At 45.2% G+C, this 17,500-nt stretch overlaps 1 protein-coding gene across 1 annotated transcript; it reads right to left on the reverse strand.

Moving 5' to 3' along the window:
- Window positions 1–2,127: 2,127 nt before the first annotated feature.
- Window positions 2,128–16,488, reverse strand: LOC138751167 (claudin-11-like). The gene is made up of 3 exons (XM_069913223.1): window positions 16,068–16,488; window positions 8,047–8,211; window positions 2,128–7,164 (listed from the first exon to the last, which is right to left on the reverse strand). Exons 1-3 carry the CDS (start codon window positions 16,291–16,293, stop codon window positions 6,920–6,922), a joined length of 636 nt encoding a protein of 211 aa, XP_069769324.1. The 5' UTR covers window positions 16,294–16,488; the 3' UTR covers window positions 2,128–6,919.
- Window positions 16,489–17,500: the final 1,012 nt, after the last annotated feature.

Here is a 17,500-nt window from a genome sequence, read left to right on the forward strand (position 1 = left end):
TCAACCATAGTGGTGTGAGGGACAAAATGTCTTTTTGTTATTGGTAGTTTTGTCCACAGTCCGGGACCAAGGGATAGTTAGCCTCAATCAAGACAGGATTAGGCCTCCTGCATCTGAGAGAACAGATGGTGTAACAATGCTCTTGGCTTCACTTCCAGGGTGGAGCAGCCAGGGTTGGATGTGTTCTTCATTGCAAATGTGTCATTTTATATGTTTGGACTGTGCTTCTGTAAACAAAACCAAACCCATGTTGGCTAATGGATAATATTCTTGAAGATGGGGCATCTTAACCTTGGGCATTAAACTCCACACTGACGTTCCCTGATGGAAAGCCCTCATCTGTCCTCTCAGCTGCTCTTAAACATTCCTATCTTTGTAGCCGTATCTCCCTAAAGCAAAAGTCCTTTTCCCTGAGTTAACCTCAAGCCTTGCTCTGGTTTTCTTTGCAAAAAAATAGGACAAGAATAAAGCAGATGCATAGAAAAACAATCAAAAATATGTATATTCATTACTAAAACACTTTTGCAATGACCAGCTCTTTCCTATGTTCACTGGGAAGAAAGTTCATTGATCTTGCAAGCTGTTGCACTGAGACAGTGAGGCCTGGCCTCGAGGACAGAAATATTCTGTGTCCTGAGGCTAATATTTATTTTTCAGCCAACATTACCGAATGGAGAATTCTGAGTGAAATACCTTAAACCTCAACCAATCAAACAGCAGAGACAGGATTGTCAAAGAGATCATCTTTTTTGCAGCATGTTGTCAATAAATTGATGCCAATAATTTGCTGGATCCTACCTCACAGAAACTCGGGAATGAGGTAAATGGAGTGAGCAACCAAGGATTTTGCTTCTGGTGTTTATTCCTCCCTTCTTTCTGCACTGCTCTTATTCTGTATTAACCCCGCTGCTGGAGCTTTCACTTCCAGCCACTGTCAATGTGTAGGCAACATTAACATCCAGCATTTGGTCTAACATCAGATCGTCTCTGTTAGGCATACAGGTCCCAAGACTTCCCTAATCTTCCCATGCATTTTTCTATACGGTCTTTGCATATCCTGAGAGAAGCTACAGGACCTGGGTTTGTCAAGTCACTTGTGTCCTTCCTGAGTTGGACCTTCTCAAATCTACTCCCGTTCTTCAAATTTCCAGTCAGTATAGGGAGGCATGGCTAGTGCAATGTTGTTATAGTGGCATGGACAGAGGTTTGTATCCAGTGCTGTTTGGAACGTTTTCCCTGTGTCTGTATGGGTTTCCTCCCACCCTTCAAAATGTATAGGGGTTGTGGGTTAATTGGGTGTCATTCGGTGGCATGGACTCATAGACTGGAATGGCTGTATGTCTGAAATAAATAGATCCAATCATAATCACTGAAGGTACATGATTTTAAAATTTCCAGTGAAATTATTTCCTTTTCCCAGTCTTCGATCGTTTCCCGATTGAAGAACTCTGAGCTCATATCCTGGGATCAGAGTCCATTGTCTTAGAGCAAACCAGATTTCCTTTTCCTGTGGAATTTCAAATTCTCTGAGGTCTGTGAGAATGATTGTATTGAGTTGGAAATTCCAAGGTCACAATCTCCACACACTTGAATCTGCCTGGTTAAGGTATTATCTTCTTTTCCCGGGCAACTTACAGTCCTCACATTTGTTCAAGAGGTAAAGCATGAAAATCTGCACACGTTGTGGTTGAAGTAAAAACACAATACTGGAGAAACTCAGCAGGTCAAACAGTGTCCTTTATACAGCAAAGATACAGAACCAATGTTTTGGCCTTGAGTCCTTCAGCAAGATTTGAGAAAAATGTAGACAGGTGCCTTAATGAAGGGCTCAAGCTCGAAACATTGGTTCTATATCTTTGCTGTGTAAAGGACACTGTTTGACCTGCTGAGTTTCTCCAGCGTTGTGTTAATACTCACTTTTGTTGAAACAGTTTGCAATGAAGGGGTTAATCAGCTGTGCCCCTGGGCACTGTCTCCCAGCACCCCCCAGTCACACTGAAACAAAGAAGATCCCTTCCTCACTTCCCCAGGAACATGATATTTCAAACCTTTGTCAGTTTGATGCTGTGGAAGTCAAATTCTACCCAAGAGGTTGGACATCACTCCAATACAACGATGAGATTGAGCCAATTTATATATCTTTTATTATATAATCATAAATCCGTGGAGCATATAATACATGGAAATATTGTTTAATTATTTTACAATATTCAAATTACACATGTCAGATTATTTGTTACCTTGAAACTCAATTGTTCTGGAAATTGCAAACTCTTTGGTGACAATGGCACTCCTTTTGCAACACTTTCTGTCCCCAGAGATGGATCAGTCTTGCAGCATTCATGTACACCAACTGTTAAACAAGAAAGTCAGTAGACATTGGGGTGGAGTACAACACACAAACCTGCTGGAAAAACTCGGCAGGTCACACAGCATCCATAGGAAGTAGAGGGGAACCAGCGTTTTGGGCCTGAGACCTGCTGAGTTTCTCCAGTGCATTTGTGTATTTCTAGTTTGTAAAATCATTAAACTATCATTCAGGGACCTCCTTCATAAGTTGTTAATCTTCAGTTATGATTCCTTTCCTCAGGAACAGGGCTCAGAATTACTGACGACCGAGAATTTGGTTTTTACAAAGCCAAGTGTACATAGAGTGACTTCACCTGTCTCATTTCTCAGTGTCATTGAGCCCACACACATGGTGCCACTGGGCCCACCCATAGGTGACACTGGGCCCACACACATGCAGCATTTACCTCTGCGTGACAGGGTTTGTCAGTACCATCCGGCATTTGATGATGTGAAAAGTCACCCAGCATGCATCTCCCCCTCGCTGGAATACCTTGGAACTTTCAGGTGGGAGCTATCACCTTTTATCAACTGTCACAATAATGTTTGAGCCCACCTTTTATTCTGTGTGCCACCCAACCTCAATGATCATCCAGGGATCTCAAGCCACTCATAGTGTGGGACTCAGTCAGGGTACACAATTACATGCCACCACCCATGCATCTCCCTTCCCATGTTGACCCCCACCACCATGGAAGCCCTCAATTCAGCTACACAGTGAGCTCCAATAAGGGGTTACCCTTCCAGCGATAAACAAAGGAGCTGCAGATCCTGTTGAGTACTGCACAGCTCTCCTTCCAGGAGTAAACCACCACTCCGTCTCTCTCTCTCTGTCTTCCCTTTTCCTTCCTCCCCCTCTCATTCTTCCCCCTCACCTCTAGTCTTTAAATAAGACGCCTGCCCACCTTTAGCTTCTGCCTTGAAGAAGGGCTCAGGTTTGAAATGTTGGTAAATATATCTTTACTTCCTTTGGCCATTGTGAGACCTGCTGAGTTCCTCTTTCATTTCTGTGTGTTTTAACCGCTATCACAACATCTGCAGACTTTGGTGTTTCACTCCAATAAGTTGAAGACTATGGTTATGAAAAACTGTGGTCATTTTCAGAAACAGCTGCACATGCCCAGCACACCAAAACAGCACGACATTGAATGTCTAAGCAAGTGCTTCAGTGGATGCTTAGGTCCCAGATAAGAAACATTATCTCACCTTCCACTAACAATTAGCAACGAGAGAGATATCTATGTTGAGCACAATTCCCATCAGATCCTAGAGACACAAGGACCAGATCATACTCTCCCCCTTGTTCCATCACTCATCTGAAGCCCTGGCAGCATTAATCTGAATTCATATAGTTATAGAACTGTTACAGCACAGAGAGTGGCCATTTGCCCCATCAATCTCCATGGAGAAGACAAAAGCAATGGTGGACCCATTCTGAATAAATGCTGGAAAGAGGAATGTAATGATTTGCTGATGGAACAGTAATACCAAACCCAGGTCTGATTGGAAGTTCATTGGCCAAAAATGTTAACCGGTTCTCTCTCCGTAGTTGGTACCTGACCTGCCAAGTGGTTCCTGCAAAATGAGAGTGCACACTCTTAAGGGTGTAGATTGGGGATTGGTTCATAGGGACAAGTAAGAGAGTCAGAATATTTTTCGGGCTAGTGAAGTATGACTAGTGGGGTGTAAGAGTGACTAGCGCCAGGCACCAACACATCTATTCTTGTGGGTGCCACCCAGCAGAGATAGCAGTGTGGATTGTGAGGAACATGTAAGGACAGAGCAGATAGAATGGAGTATGGACAAATACACTTTGGTGGAGGAAATCGAGAAGAGCAAGGTTCTCTATATATTGTGAGAGATTGGAAGATGCTGGTCTTCTGCAGGAGTTGGTTGGCCTTGTACATGAACCACTGACAATAGGTTTACATAGGTCAGCACAACATTGTGAGCTGAAGGTTCTATGAATTCAAAGGCACAGCAAGTTTGCTCGGAAGGTAAACAGTACGATTCCCTTTATTGGAAGAGGATTCAAGGAATCACAGTCGCGTTGAAATTGTAGTTGGAATGCTGTCTGCTTCTTACCCAAAGAAACAACAAGGTAGAGAACCACACTGATTCCTGGAATAGAGGAGAGATGAAGTCTCTAATCTCTCCAGTTCAAAAGAATAAGCAGTGATTTAATTGTAATTTACAAAATTCTCCTGGGGCCTGACAGAGGAACATGCTTCCTTATTGATGTGTCCAGAACAAGGGATCATTGTCTCAAAATACTGTGTGTTTATGTATCTTTACCAGATAAACAAGGGTCAAACCTTTCTGTGTGCATAAACAATAAACAAAATCTTCATCTTGAATTTTGAATGAGAAAGACAATTCTTCACTCATAGTGTGGTGAATCTTCAGGACTGTCTCCCCAAGATGACAGTGGAGGCTCAGTTGCCAAATGTGCTGAAGACAGAGTTCAACAAATTATTGGACATAATCAAAAATAATAGAAATGGGGTCAATGCAGAAATGTGAAGCTGAGGTTTAAAAACCAGCCACGATCTCACTGAATGGTAGGGCTGAATTTCCCACGAAGCTGGGGAGAAGATTCATTTCATTAAATTAATCTGGCATTTTAAACTTCAAATGAGCAGTGATTACCATGAAGTTACTCAATTGTCAAATTAAAAAGGGCCACAGATTTAAGATATACTTCAGGGAAAGGAACCAGCTGTTCTTACCCAGGTCAAGTGTACATGTTGTTCTTGTGGTTGATCTAACAGATGCCCATGCACCAAGACAGGCAGACATTTACAAAGGCCAGCAATATTACAGCTAACAGCCAACTTTTCATTTCTCCCAATTTCTTTTTCATTCAATACAAATTAAATTTGGCAAATCTTTAAACAAATACGTACAACTAAAACATGTCTTACTTGAAAGGATTTCTTTACACCTGAAGGAACCTTGATGCACAGTGTGATGGAACTGCAGTAGGAGTTACATCCTGACTCTCATGTTGGTCGATCACCAAGCTGAGAGAGCAGGCTGACATTATTCCTTGCTCCTCTGTGCTGGGTATACACAGTGACACCATCAACCTGATGCTGCCTGTACAAGTTTCTACTGCACTCACAGGGCTCAAGAGAAAACAGAAGTAATGTCATAAGTGGAGCCTTGCATCAACATCAATGGGCTGATCACTTTGAAGCCACAACTGGAACATCCGAGCTAACCATCTCTCACTTACTTCCCTGACTTCCCATTGTTCCTATGTGCCACCACCTCTCCCCATTGCTGATTCACCTCCATCTCCCACCCTCTGACCAACAGCTCCCTGTTTTGTCACCACTTGTGAACCATCTCCTCTAGGAAACCTGAGTCAGTCACCAACCAAACTGCAAAAATATTACTTTATTCTGGAGCTTGTTCCCCAATATCATCGTGGCAGCACTTCCATGAGGTGGAAGGTCTGGCCCATCAAGGGCAGAGATGCTGAGACCCTGTGAGTGAATGAAAAAAAAGCTTCCCAATCCTCTCTACCTCCTGCCAAACTGATCACTTCTTCAGCATTCCCCCCTTCCATGTAATTGCCTGCCTGCCTCACTGTGTTGACCATCTCCACTCTCCACAATATCATGGAGGAAAGCCCAGTTGTACCAGAATGAGCTCCCTGAGCCTAATGCAGGGTGGGGTATACAAGCCTTCTCATTGAAAGTGCTCCCATTGAGCCATCGTGCCAAGGGTTACCATAGCTGATAGCTTTGGACAGTTTATAGTTAGCACCCCACCTCCCCCCATTTCACTGAATCACAACCAGTTCTGTTGTTGCAGTTAATGTCACTCATTTCCACGCCTGTACCAGGGGCTTGTTAAACATTTGATTCCCCTTTGGGTAGATATTCAAAATGATTTTGTTTCTTCTTTCCTAATCTTTGAAATTTAGCCTTGCCATGGCTTGGAGCTCAGTTTTCCAGTGGTAGCCTTTTCCCCACCTGACCCCTCAGTTCCTCGTTGTTTGTTTGGTCTGTCATGATGCTCTACTACAATTAAAAACTATTTGTAAATTAGCTGGCGTGAAATAGAATTACAGGGCATGCAGTTCCCACAGAGCTAACACTGCAGAAAGATCTTTGGAGAGGATTTTCAGGTTTTGTTTAGCTTTGAGGAAGATTACTGATTTTGATGGGAATTGGGAGGTGAATTTTAGCCACAGGCGTGCTTTACCTGCCCAGATAGCTAACTACTTCCTGCTTCAAAGCCCCAAACTGACTCTCCACCACCCTCCATGCACCCACCCCTGACCCCAGCACTTGCTTCTGCAGCATGCCCACCCAGAAATGGTCTATAATTATTTATCATTCAACAAGAGGAAATAACTTTCATTTTTCAATATGATCCAGGCAAAGATCCACAGCAATAATTGTAATAAGGGTTGATACTGTATCCACCGTGAGGAATAACATTGATCACTGTTCTCCTTTCAGTAAGAAGAGTGTATTTTCATGTTGGTTTTTGCCACAGGTATTACCCAACGCTGGATGTGAGATCAGTCGCTGCTCCTTCAGGCCGTACACCTTCCTTAGACGTGTGCGCTCTTGGCGTGTGTCGGGTTTATCATGGTTGAAGAGCCTTGCGAAGCGTAGTAATACCGGTTTTCCTGGAGCTCTGGGGAGGGGCCGGTGCAGCATGCAATCACCGCCCCTCCCAACAGACAAAGCAACGTGCCTATCCATCCCAAGAAGAGTGAATATCCAAAGTTGAAGAGGTACTCCACCTTGTGGACTCCCACTGGAAACCAAATGGTGGCCACCGCAGAACAGATTGCTGGAAGATAGGAAGGAAGAGTTGTTTAATTGTGAATGTGGCTCAGTCCACACATGGCTCCCCTCCATCACACACCTCCCTCCCCTCCATCACTCACACCCCTCCCCTCCATCACACACACATCCCTCCTCTCCATCACACACACCCCCTCCCCTCAATCCCCTCTTCCCTCCATCACTCACATTTTCCCCATCACTCATCTCCTCCCTCCATTGTAGACCCTCTTCTCTCCATCACACACCCCTCCCTCCATCACATATTCCCTCCCCTTCATCAACCATCACACACCCCTCCCCTTCATCACACACCCCTCCCTCCATCACATAACCCCTCCCCATTGACTCCATTACACAACTCCCTCCAACAACTATCACACACCCCCCCTCCCCTTCATTGACTTCATCATAAACCCCCTCCCTTCCATCGACTCCATCACATACTCCCCTCCTCTTCATTGACTCTGTCTACAACTCCAGCTACCTTGGAAAATCAGCCAACAGACTAAAAGACCCATACACTCCTTTCACCTTCCTTCCTGTCAGGAAGAAGATTCACGAGTGTGAGATCACACCCCCACAAATTCAATGACAGTTTCTTTCCTGCTGTTATCGGACTCCTGAATGAGCCCCTCACAGTACAATGATGCTGTCTTTGTTCTGTCCCAACTGATCTCTCTCTCTAACTCTACACACTGTATTATATACAAGATGTCTAGCGGGGCTGCTCACAAAAAAAATCACTGGATCTCTGTACATATGACAATAAATCTGGTTCCTTACTTACCTGCAATTATGTGGTACCTTTTCACTATTTTTCTGTGATGACCTTCCATTACAACATTGCCCTCCTTATAGTTATTTTAAAAGTTAGCTGTTCACTCACCCAGCAGAATGAGGAGGATTCCACCCAGCAGGGATTGCTTGTGTTTGGAAGATGGGGAGTCAGGTCCAAGGCGCATACACGGTAATGCCATGAGCACAAGGAGAATGGCAGGAAGCCCCAAGATGGAGGCAGTGACCATCAGAGCTCGGCTGGTCTGCAGGTAAGCTGCATGAGGACAAAGTGGGTACAGATGAAGCCGAAGGTCGAGATCACGGTCAGAGAAATAATAAAGATAGATCCTGATGACCTGAGCCACATTTACAACACTCTGTGGTTTCATATGGTGTTGGTCGGAGCAGTTCCCATCCCACACAGTGATGGCTTAGGGTATCACACACGATCTCCCCTCCATCAACTCTGTCTACACTCCTACTGCCTTGAAAAGCCAATATGTTACAAGACTCATCCCACCCTGATCACATTCTCTTCACTCCTTCTATCAAGAAGAAGAATCACAAGTGTGATATCACGCACTTTCCCAGATTCAAGAACAGTTTTTTCCTGCTGTTATTAGGCTCATGAATGAACCCCACGCCAGTACAATGATGCTGACTTTGCTCTGTACCAGCTGACCTCTCTCTGGAACACTGCACACCTGTACTGTGTCTCACTTGTTTTACTATGTATGAGATGTCTAGTGCTTGCAAAACAAACTCAATCACTGCACCTTGGTATATGTGAAAATAAATGAACTTGAGATAATTCTTTTATGCCATTGAGGAGGGGCTGAGAAAGCAGAATCTTTTTCCAGGTGAGGATAGATGAAGGAGAGAGGAATGATGGAAGTTATCTCTGTGAACCGATCTCCCTCAAATCCATTACAGGCTGCAGCTCTGAAGACCAAGGAAGATGGGAAGACAAGAAGATATTGTTTCTGGAACAGCCTCAGCAAATTGGAGGGCAGCAAACTTAACACAGCTATTTAAGAAGGCAGGGAGAGAACAAAACAGGAAACCATGCATCAGCCAGTCTAATATCTGCTATTGACAAAAATACTGGATGCCATCACTCATCGCTACAGAAACACTTCCAGGGTATTTAGCAAACCATTGCGTGATTCAGTAGATTCAATGTGGCTTTTTATGGGAAACTTCACAAGTCTCATAGCCTTTTGTTTTTCAAAGGTGAAATGAGTAGCAAGCAGGAGAGCTAACCAGTAGGTTTCAATATCCTACACCAACATGTCCATCCATGGCTTCATGTACTACCAAGCTGAGGCCACCTGTAATTGGAGGAACAACACCTTACATTTTGTCTTGGCAGTTTCCAACCAGGCAGCATCAATATTCGCTTTCCCTCCTCTCTCTGGCCCCATTCCTCCCTCTCTTCTGTTTCCTCTTCCCTGCCCTCTCTCCCTGCCATTCCTTCCTTCCATCTCCCCACCCCTTCCTTTCATTCCTCCTGTCAGAGTGCACCTCCCTCAGCCCTCTGCCCCTTCCCCCTATAAACCTCACAGATCCTTTTCTTTTCCCTCCCACCTGTATTCACCTATCATCTGCCCACCCACTCTCCACCCCAACCCACATTTCTAGTTGAGCTTCTACCTGATTCTCGCTACTCCTGAAAAAGGGCTTGGGCCCAAAGCGTCGACTACCTATTGCATTCCCATGATGGTGTCTGATTTGCTGAGTTCCTCCTACACACTGTGTGGTTTTCAAATAGCTGGCAAGTTTAGGGTTGGATTAAAGAACAGAAAGCAGCAAATAGAAATATGCAGGAGATTTTTAGGGTGGCAAACTTTCCATCCTTTATATGGCTTGGTAATGGCGCTATACTTCCGGAGAAGACTGGAGCACAGTGGAGCTATGAACATGGTGGTGTCCTACTGCCCAAATTACCAGACTACTGATCCACAGTCTGGACTCACAGTCATTAGACAAGGTAAGCTGGAAAGGGTGCAGAAAGGATGCACAAACATGTTGCCAGGGCCGCAGGGCTTGAGGATGGGACAGTTTCCCTGGGATATGGGAGATTGAGGGGCAACCTTGTCATGGAGGGCATGGATAAATGGAATAGTCACAGTCCTTTCCTCAGGATAAAGGAGTTCAGAAGTTCAAGGTGAAAGGAGAAGTAATTTTTCCACTCAGAGGACGGTGTGTCTATGAACAGAGGAAGTGGGTACAATTCCAATGTTTAAAAGGCATTTAAAACAGTACTTGTACCTGAAAAAGTTGAGGGATTATGGGCCGAACCCAATTTCAGTTAGAAAACATGGTCAGTGTGGACATTGGGTAGAAGGGCCTGTTCCTGGGCTGTATAACTCCATGGCCAAAATGACCATCCGTAGGAAGGACATGATTACACCAGAGAGGACACAGAGGTGATTCACGAGTATGTTGCCTGGGATAGAAGATTTCACATGAGGCAATACTGGATAGGCTGGGAGACACAAGATGGTACAGACACTGGTGTAAGGAACCAAATGTAAACAAAGGAATGGGCAGCAGGAAGAGGTTGCTGAGGCAGGAACCATTTGGACGGATACATAGATAGGATGGGTTTTGAGGGAAATGGGGCAAATGCAGCCAGGTGAGATAAGTGTGGAAGTGACATTTTGGGCAGGGTGGGAAAGTTAGGGCAAAGGCCCTATTTCCATGCCATCCCAATGTGATCTTATAGATATGATCTCACTTCAGGACCAAAAGAGGCCATTCATCCCATTGGGTCCATGCTGGCTTCCAGGAGCGTGCAGGAAAGATGTTGCCAAGTCTAGAGCCCTTGAGTTTGGACAAGTGGGACTGTTTTCTCTAGAGCAGAAGAAGCTGAGGGGAGATTGGACAAAGGATAATGAAATGATGAGGGGCATGTATAGGGTAGATAGTCATAATCATTTTCCCAGGGTAAGGAAGTCTGAAACTGAGTTGCAAAGATTTAATGCAGTGGTTATCAACTAGTGGACCATGTGGTTCTTTTAAAATGTTCAATAATATACTTTAAATTGGATAAAAATGTGTTTCTTAAGAGCTGCCTTTGACTTGAAAATATTTCCCTGTCATTCCCTAGTTTCCCAGAAACAAGGTGGGCCTCAGATCAAAAAAAGGTTGAGAACCAGTGGATTAATGTCAGAGGGAAAAGATTTATAGGAGGTCTGGGGGGCGGGGGGGGGGGTGGTGTAGGGTGGGGGCGCAAGGATTTCATGCAGAGGGTGATGGATATGTTGACCAAGCTGCCAGAGAAAGTGGTGGAGGTGGAAGGACAGGTGAACCCTTAGGAAAGGTTTCCAAGGATAGGAGACAAACCCAGGTAGGCAAGTTGGCCAGCATGTATGAGTTAGCCAAAGGGTCTATATAATTCCACGAATCCATTAATGAATCCAGACTCTGGAAGGACATGATTGCCCTGAACAGGCTGCAGAGGAGATTCACCGGCATGTTTGGGGAGTGTGTGGAAAATTGGTTGTGTTCCCTTTGAAGCAGAATAGGTTGAAGAGGGAGCGGATAGAGATACAAAAAGTGAAGAGGGGCATTGATGGGGTTGATATGAGAATGACAATGCCTGAACTTGGGATATGGGTTCAGGGTAAGTTTACTGAGGGTCTTTAACCATGCTGTAAGTCTAAACTTTTAAAAATATAATTATTTCTTGGAAGGAAGAAAACACCATGCAAAAGATTAGAGATGAAGGCTGATGTACTGGTATTGGAAGAAGAGAAGGTGGGAACAGGGGATTACGGTGGTGGTGGGCAAGGGTGGGGGAAAGATGGAGCTGGAAGAGAATGGAACCAAAAAGGCTGGACCTTGAGAATGGGGGGAGGCGGTAGGTGGGGAAGGGGACAAAACAATTCATCCTCCATTGATCCCATTTTATTCTCCCTGCATTCTCATCACTTCCTCCCTCCGCCCTCCACCCACCCCAGTTCTTCCTCTCACCTACACATCAAGTAATTTACAGCAGAAATTAACCTCCCAACCTGGACATCTTTGGGAAGTGGGAGTAAACTGGAGCACCCAGAGGAAACCGTGCAGTCACAGGGAAACTTGCAAATTCCACACATACAGCATCCAAGGTCAGAGTTGAACTGGGTCTTGGGCGCTGTGAGGCACAGCTCTCCTCACTGTGGCATTGTGCTGTGCTACAACTCATGGACCCCACCGACCATCAACCACGTGACGACCCTGATCACACATTAATCCTGCTTTATACGCCAGTCAGTCAACAGGTAGTCAGTGGGGTTAGGGGCCAGTCTGACTGAATCTGGAGAAGGAAGGGGGAAAGGAGGGAGGAGTGAGGTGGAGAGAGACAGAGACAGGGACAGAGAGAGAAACAGAGATTCACAATTCAAGATACCTTTATGGTCATGTAATAAAAACAATCCAATATTAAATGAGATTTGCTTTAGTCTGCCATAAGTGTGTGTGTGTGTGTGTGTGTGTGTGTGTGTGTGTGTGGTGTGTATGTGTATGTAGTGTGTGTGTGTGTGTGTGTGTGAGAGAGAGAGAGAAGGAGAGAGAGACAGAAAGAGAAAAGGAGAGCAAAGGAGAGTGGGGAAGAGACAGAAAAAGAGAGGGAGAGAGAGAGAGAAGCTCAAATTTCTGATGATGGACTGGATTCTCTGCAGTGCATAGGCTGGAGGTGAATCCATGGACACTCAGTGACTCTGAGGGGGCTCCCTTTTGCTTGTCTTTGACTGTAAGAGGAGCTTCAAACAATTTCTGCAGATGGCGAATCCATCTTCCTTACAGCAGGCAAAAGCATCTTCTTGTTATATGACACTTTTATTACATGACAATAAATTGAATCTTGAATCTTGACAGAGGGGGAAGAATAGTTAAAGGGAAGGAGAGAGAGGGGAATAGGGAGAGGGACAGAAAAAGGGAGACAGTGAACAAAAGTTGAGGAACAAATGGAGAGAGTCTATATAGACAATGGAGGATGAGAGAGGGAGGGACAGAGAGAAAGAAAGAGAAAGAGAGGCGGAAAGGGAGTGAAATGCATATAGGCAGCTTTTCACAGATGGTGTAGAGCTGAACGGTGAAGTAGACAGACAGATGGAAAACACATCTGAGGCACTGCATGTAATGTAGAAACCAGAGCCCAGTAAGAAGCAACCTGCTGGTTTGGATTGTTGACAGGTGAGTGGTTTTCCTGTAAAGGGGTATGTATTTTTCAGTGTTTTCCATGTTTGGAGAGGTATGCGCCCTTATTTTCATCTCATACAGAGAGTGTGGTGTGACAATGGTTCACTGTTTACATGGAAGGAAGCAAACACCAATGCAAAGGATTTCTTTTGTCTGGGCGACTCAGGCCGTGTCTTTTTTAACTGTCATCTGCTCCTGTTTCATGTTTCCTGCGTTTGTGCAGCGGCCTCCAGCAGTTAGCAATCTTCCATGGGCAAAGCAGCCTCCAGCTGCATAAACACCCAGAGTTGCCCCGTGCTCACATGCACAATCTTCTCTCATGACCCTGCCGGACAGATAAAGCCCTTGGAACAATAACTGAGACCTGTGACGAATTGGAAGGGCTTGGAGCTGGTTTGTTATGTGTAATGAAAACTCCTGGCTGATTCCTGACTCGGAATTGGAATTGGAAGCAGTGAAGGGGCTTCTCACATATTCCAGCCTGTGCTCGCGAACAAGGCAGAGAGTTTTCTTGGGAGACTAATGTGAGGCCACAGGAGGAGAGCTGCAGGATGAATGGACTGCAGTTCTCCCTTGCGTCAGTCCTCCAGTCCCCGCACCAGAACCTTGAGCACAAAAGGATAAGGACCACTGAATCTTCTTTTGAAGAGAGATTCTGAGAAATCAGGTCATGTTCCCACTCCCGGGGCTGGGGCACACCCATGGTCTCTCTTTAAAGAAAAGCAGGGGCAGTTCTTTCAGTGTTCTGGCCAATATTTATCCTTCACCCAGTATCACCAGGGCAGCACAGTCAGTGTACCAGTTAGCGCAATGCCTTCACAGCCCCAGTGATCAAGACCAGGGTTCGAATCCCGCGCTGTCTGTAAGGAGTTTGCTCATTCTCCCCATGTCGGCATGGGTTTTCCCCGGGGCCTCCGGTTTCCTCCCACCGTTTAAAACGAACCGGGGGTGTAAATTGGGCTCCATGGACTCTTGGGCAGAAAGGGCCTGCAACAATTCTACATGTCTAAATTTAAAATTTAAAAATCACCAAGCCCTTATCTCATTGGATCTCTGCACCTGAATTGCCTGCCTTGACTGAGTTCAGCAGATCCAGAGGTCACGAGAGCACCAAGGGGCCACCATTTCGGCTGGGATCTGCTTCCTTGGTGCATTCTCTTCACTGGGACACTCCCACATAGGAACGGTTCTATTGACCTTTCTCCCACCACCAGAGAGAGGGGGGGGAACAGAGGGATAGAGAGAGGAGAGGGGGTGGAGAGAGGGTGAGAGGGAAGGAGAGACAGTGGGAGAGAGATGAAGGGGAGGGAGAGGGAGAGAGGCATAGAGAGAAAAATAGTGAGAGAGAGAGAGGGGGGAGAGAGGTAGAGGGAAGTGGAGACACAGCGAGGGAGAGAGATAGTGAGACAGAGATAGGGAATGCGTGTGAGAGAGAAAGAAAGAGAGGGAGAAAGAATGAGAGAGGGAGGACAAAAGAGGTGGTGTGAACTGATGAATATATAGTCAGTTCAAGAAATACTGGCACCTTTGAATGAATAGATTACTCTGTCTAAAGGAAAGAAAGGAATCTGATCTCTAATGAGTGATTTGGTCACACAATCAGTGCGAGCAAATCCCAAAGAGTGGTCTCAAAGACATGGATTGACACACCTATGGGGTCACAGAGAGAAGCAGAATAGGATCTGGCCATTTGGCCTTAATCCCCCATGACAATCCATGGAGGGACCCCTTTGTATTAATGCCCTGTCTTCCAGCCTTGGCCATTGCCTTCTGTGCCTGTGTGATTGGTTCTCAAATCTCATCTTTCACTCGTTGTACATGAGTGAAGAACCAGCAAAGGATGAAATGGAACCATTGGTAAAAGTCCATTGATATATGTCAGCTCCCAGAAACAGAGAGAATGTGGAAGCCAGAAGTTCCATTTCTATCTGCAAAGCTAAACAGAGCAGGAATCCTGACTCAATAGCTTATAAGAAAGAAGTTGGGTAGAAGCAGAAACTCAAGCTCAAGATGGGCAAACAACATTTCAGAACCAATGAAAGGGCTTTATGTATGGAGGGCAGTTTGTGTCCAGTACCATCCAGAAGCTGTTCTGTAGTGAAGGACAAATGGTCTACTTAAAGTATTGGTTAGGGGATCAGATTGACCAGGTCATGGGGAACATTGACTTGCTTGATTTCATGGAAATTCTTACCCTGACAGGAGGAGAGACAGGGTCTCAAGTTAAAGAGGGTGAAGCATAAAAGTCTGCAGATGCTGTGTTTGTAGTAAAAACACAGGGATGCTAGAGGAGCTCAGCCAGTCTCGTGGTGTCCATAGGAGGTAAAGAGGAAGGGCTCAGGCCCAAAACCTTGACCTCCTGTGCACGCTGCAGGACCGGCTGAGTTCCTCCAGTGTTTCGGTGGTTTTACTAATCACAAGTTAAAAGCAGCTCCACTGATGATGTCTCAGCCGTGTATCAGGAGATTGTGGGAGAGTCAGCAGGCATGAAGAACTTGAACCCACGTTCTTCAGCTTCAGAAATGAGAGAGCAACACATTGGCAACAACGAGACAAACCAGGCTGGACAGAAAATCTGACAAATGTGTCATTCTGTACCACAAGGGGTTAACCTTTTCTCTTTGGGAAGCACTGTTGGCTACACTCACTCGGAACCAGAAGTCAAATCATTCTGTGGAACCAGATTTTCATTTCTGCATTGTGTTCAAACTCTCTTGATGAAACAGCCAGATGTTGGTGCCAAAACATTTAATTAGACATCGAATTAAAAGGAATAAAGGGGGAAAAGTGAGCAACTGATGAAAAAAAAATGTGACTGGGAAGAGGGAACATTAGTCGGATTGGATTGTTGTAAAAAGAGGGAATGCGTATTCAATAGTAAAAGGAAATTATAGAAAGAAGTTGGAGAGAGAGGGTGAAGTGGGACTGAAATATTGGAGTTACCTGGCATTCTGAGGATGTCAGATATAGTCTTGCAGTGGTAGGCTTCCGCTGATCGGTAACACTCAGTCCACAAGCCCCGCAGCTTAAATTCGAGAAAGTGTTGGCAACTCGTGCCTCGTATCGAGCAGGTCTGAACCCATTCTTTGGTGCCGGTGGCAATCAGAATGCTGATCCAGCCAAGGGAACTGAAGATAAACCCCAGGACATGCAGACACATTGAACTCATCTGGCCTCCACTTTCCTGAGCAGCTCAGACCTGGTAAAATTGTTTGGATCTTGCTTCCTCTCAATGTATCCCACAGAAACAAAATAACAAGTTCCAAAATGCAGGCAGTGTGAGTTCCCACGATAAAGCTCTTTCTTCGGCTGCCTGTTGGAATAAATATCTCTCTGTGCTGTGTTCAACAAAAGTCAAATCACACTGATCATAAACTCTGAGTTCAGTCCTCAAACTTCAACCAACCAATCAGTTACAGAAATTATCTGAAGGGGCGGGGAGCAATTTCCCCAGCCTATCAGTGAAGACTGAAGTAAGCTTGGGGATGCTTTTTTCTTCAGTGCCCCTTTCCAGCTGTGGAAAACAAGACTGCAAATTGGAAACACAGTTGTGCTTGATCTATTTCAAACCATGAAGGAAGGGTCAGGCTCGAAACATTGGTCATATATCTTAACCTCTTAGAGACGCTGCAAGTCCTGTTCAGTTCCTCCTGTTTTTACTTGATATATTTTGCCATGTCTGATTTATACTGTAGGAAAGAACTTGCAGTGGAATTGCATCTTTCACAACCTTGGGACATTGCATTATAAAACAACGCGAACATAATATTCAAGAGCATGAGTAGGCCCCCTCAAACCCCAATCCAATAAGAACAGGGCTAATCTGATTGTAACCTCAACTTTGCATTCCCTCTATGCACGACTTGACCTGCTGTACTCTACACCCTGCACTATTGTTTATGGAGTCACACAGTGTGGAAACAGGCCTCTTCAGCCCATCTTGCCTGTGCCAACCAAAATGTCCCACCCACACTAGTCTCACTTGCCTGTATTTAGCCCATCCTATCCTATCCGTGTATCCATCCAAATGTTTCTTAATAGTACCTGCCTCAACCACCTCCTTCAAGGGCCCGTTCCATGCACTCACCACCCTCTGTGTCAAAAAAGGTTAACCCTCTGGTTTCTGTTCAATCTTTTGCCCCCTCCCCTCCTCACCTTAAACTTATGCCCCTTAGTTCTAGAAATATCTACCTTTGGGAAAAGACTAAGCATTCACTTTATCCATCCAGGTCATAATTATATAAAGATCATCCCTCAGTCTCCTTCACTCAAGAAAATAATGACCCAATCTCTCCCTACACCTCATTCCCAGTAACATGCTGATGAATCCCCTCTGCACCCTACCGACGTATTGATATCTCTCTATTGCTGAGGGA

The sequence above is a fragment of the Narcine bancroftii genome, unplaced genomic scaffold, assembly GCF_036971445.1.
Source record: "Narcine bancroftii isolate sNarBan1 unplaced genomic scaffold, sNarBan1.hap1 Scaffold_785, whole genome shotgun sequence".
Lineage (NCBI taxonomy): Eukaryota > Metazoa > Chordata > Chondrichthyes > Torpediniformes > Narcinidae > Narcine > Narcine bancroftii.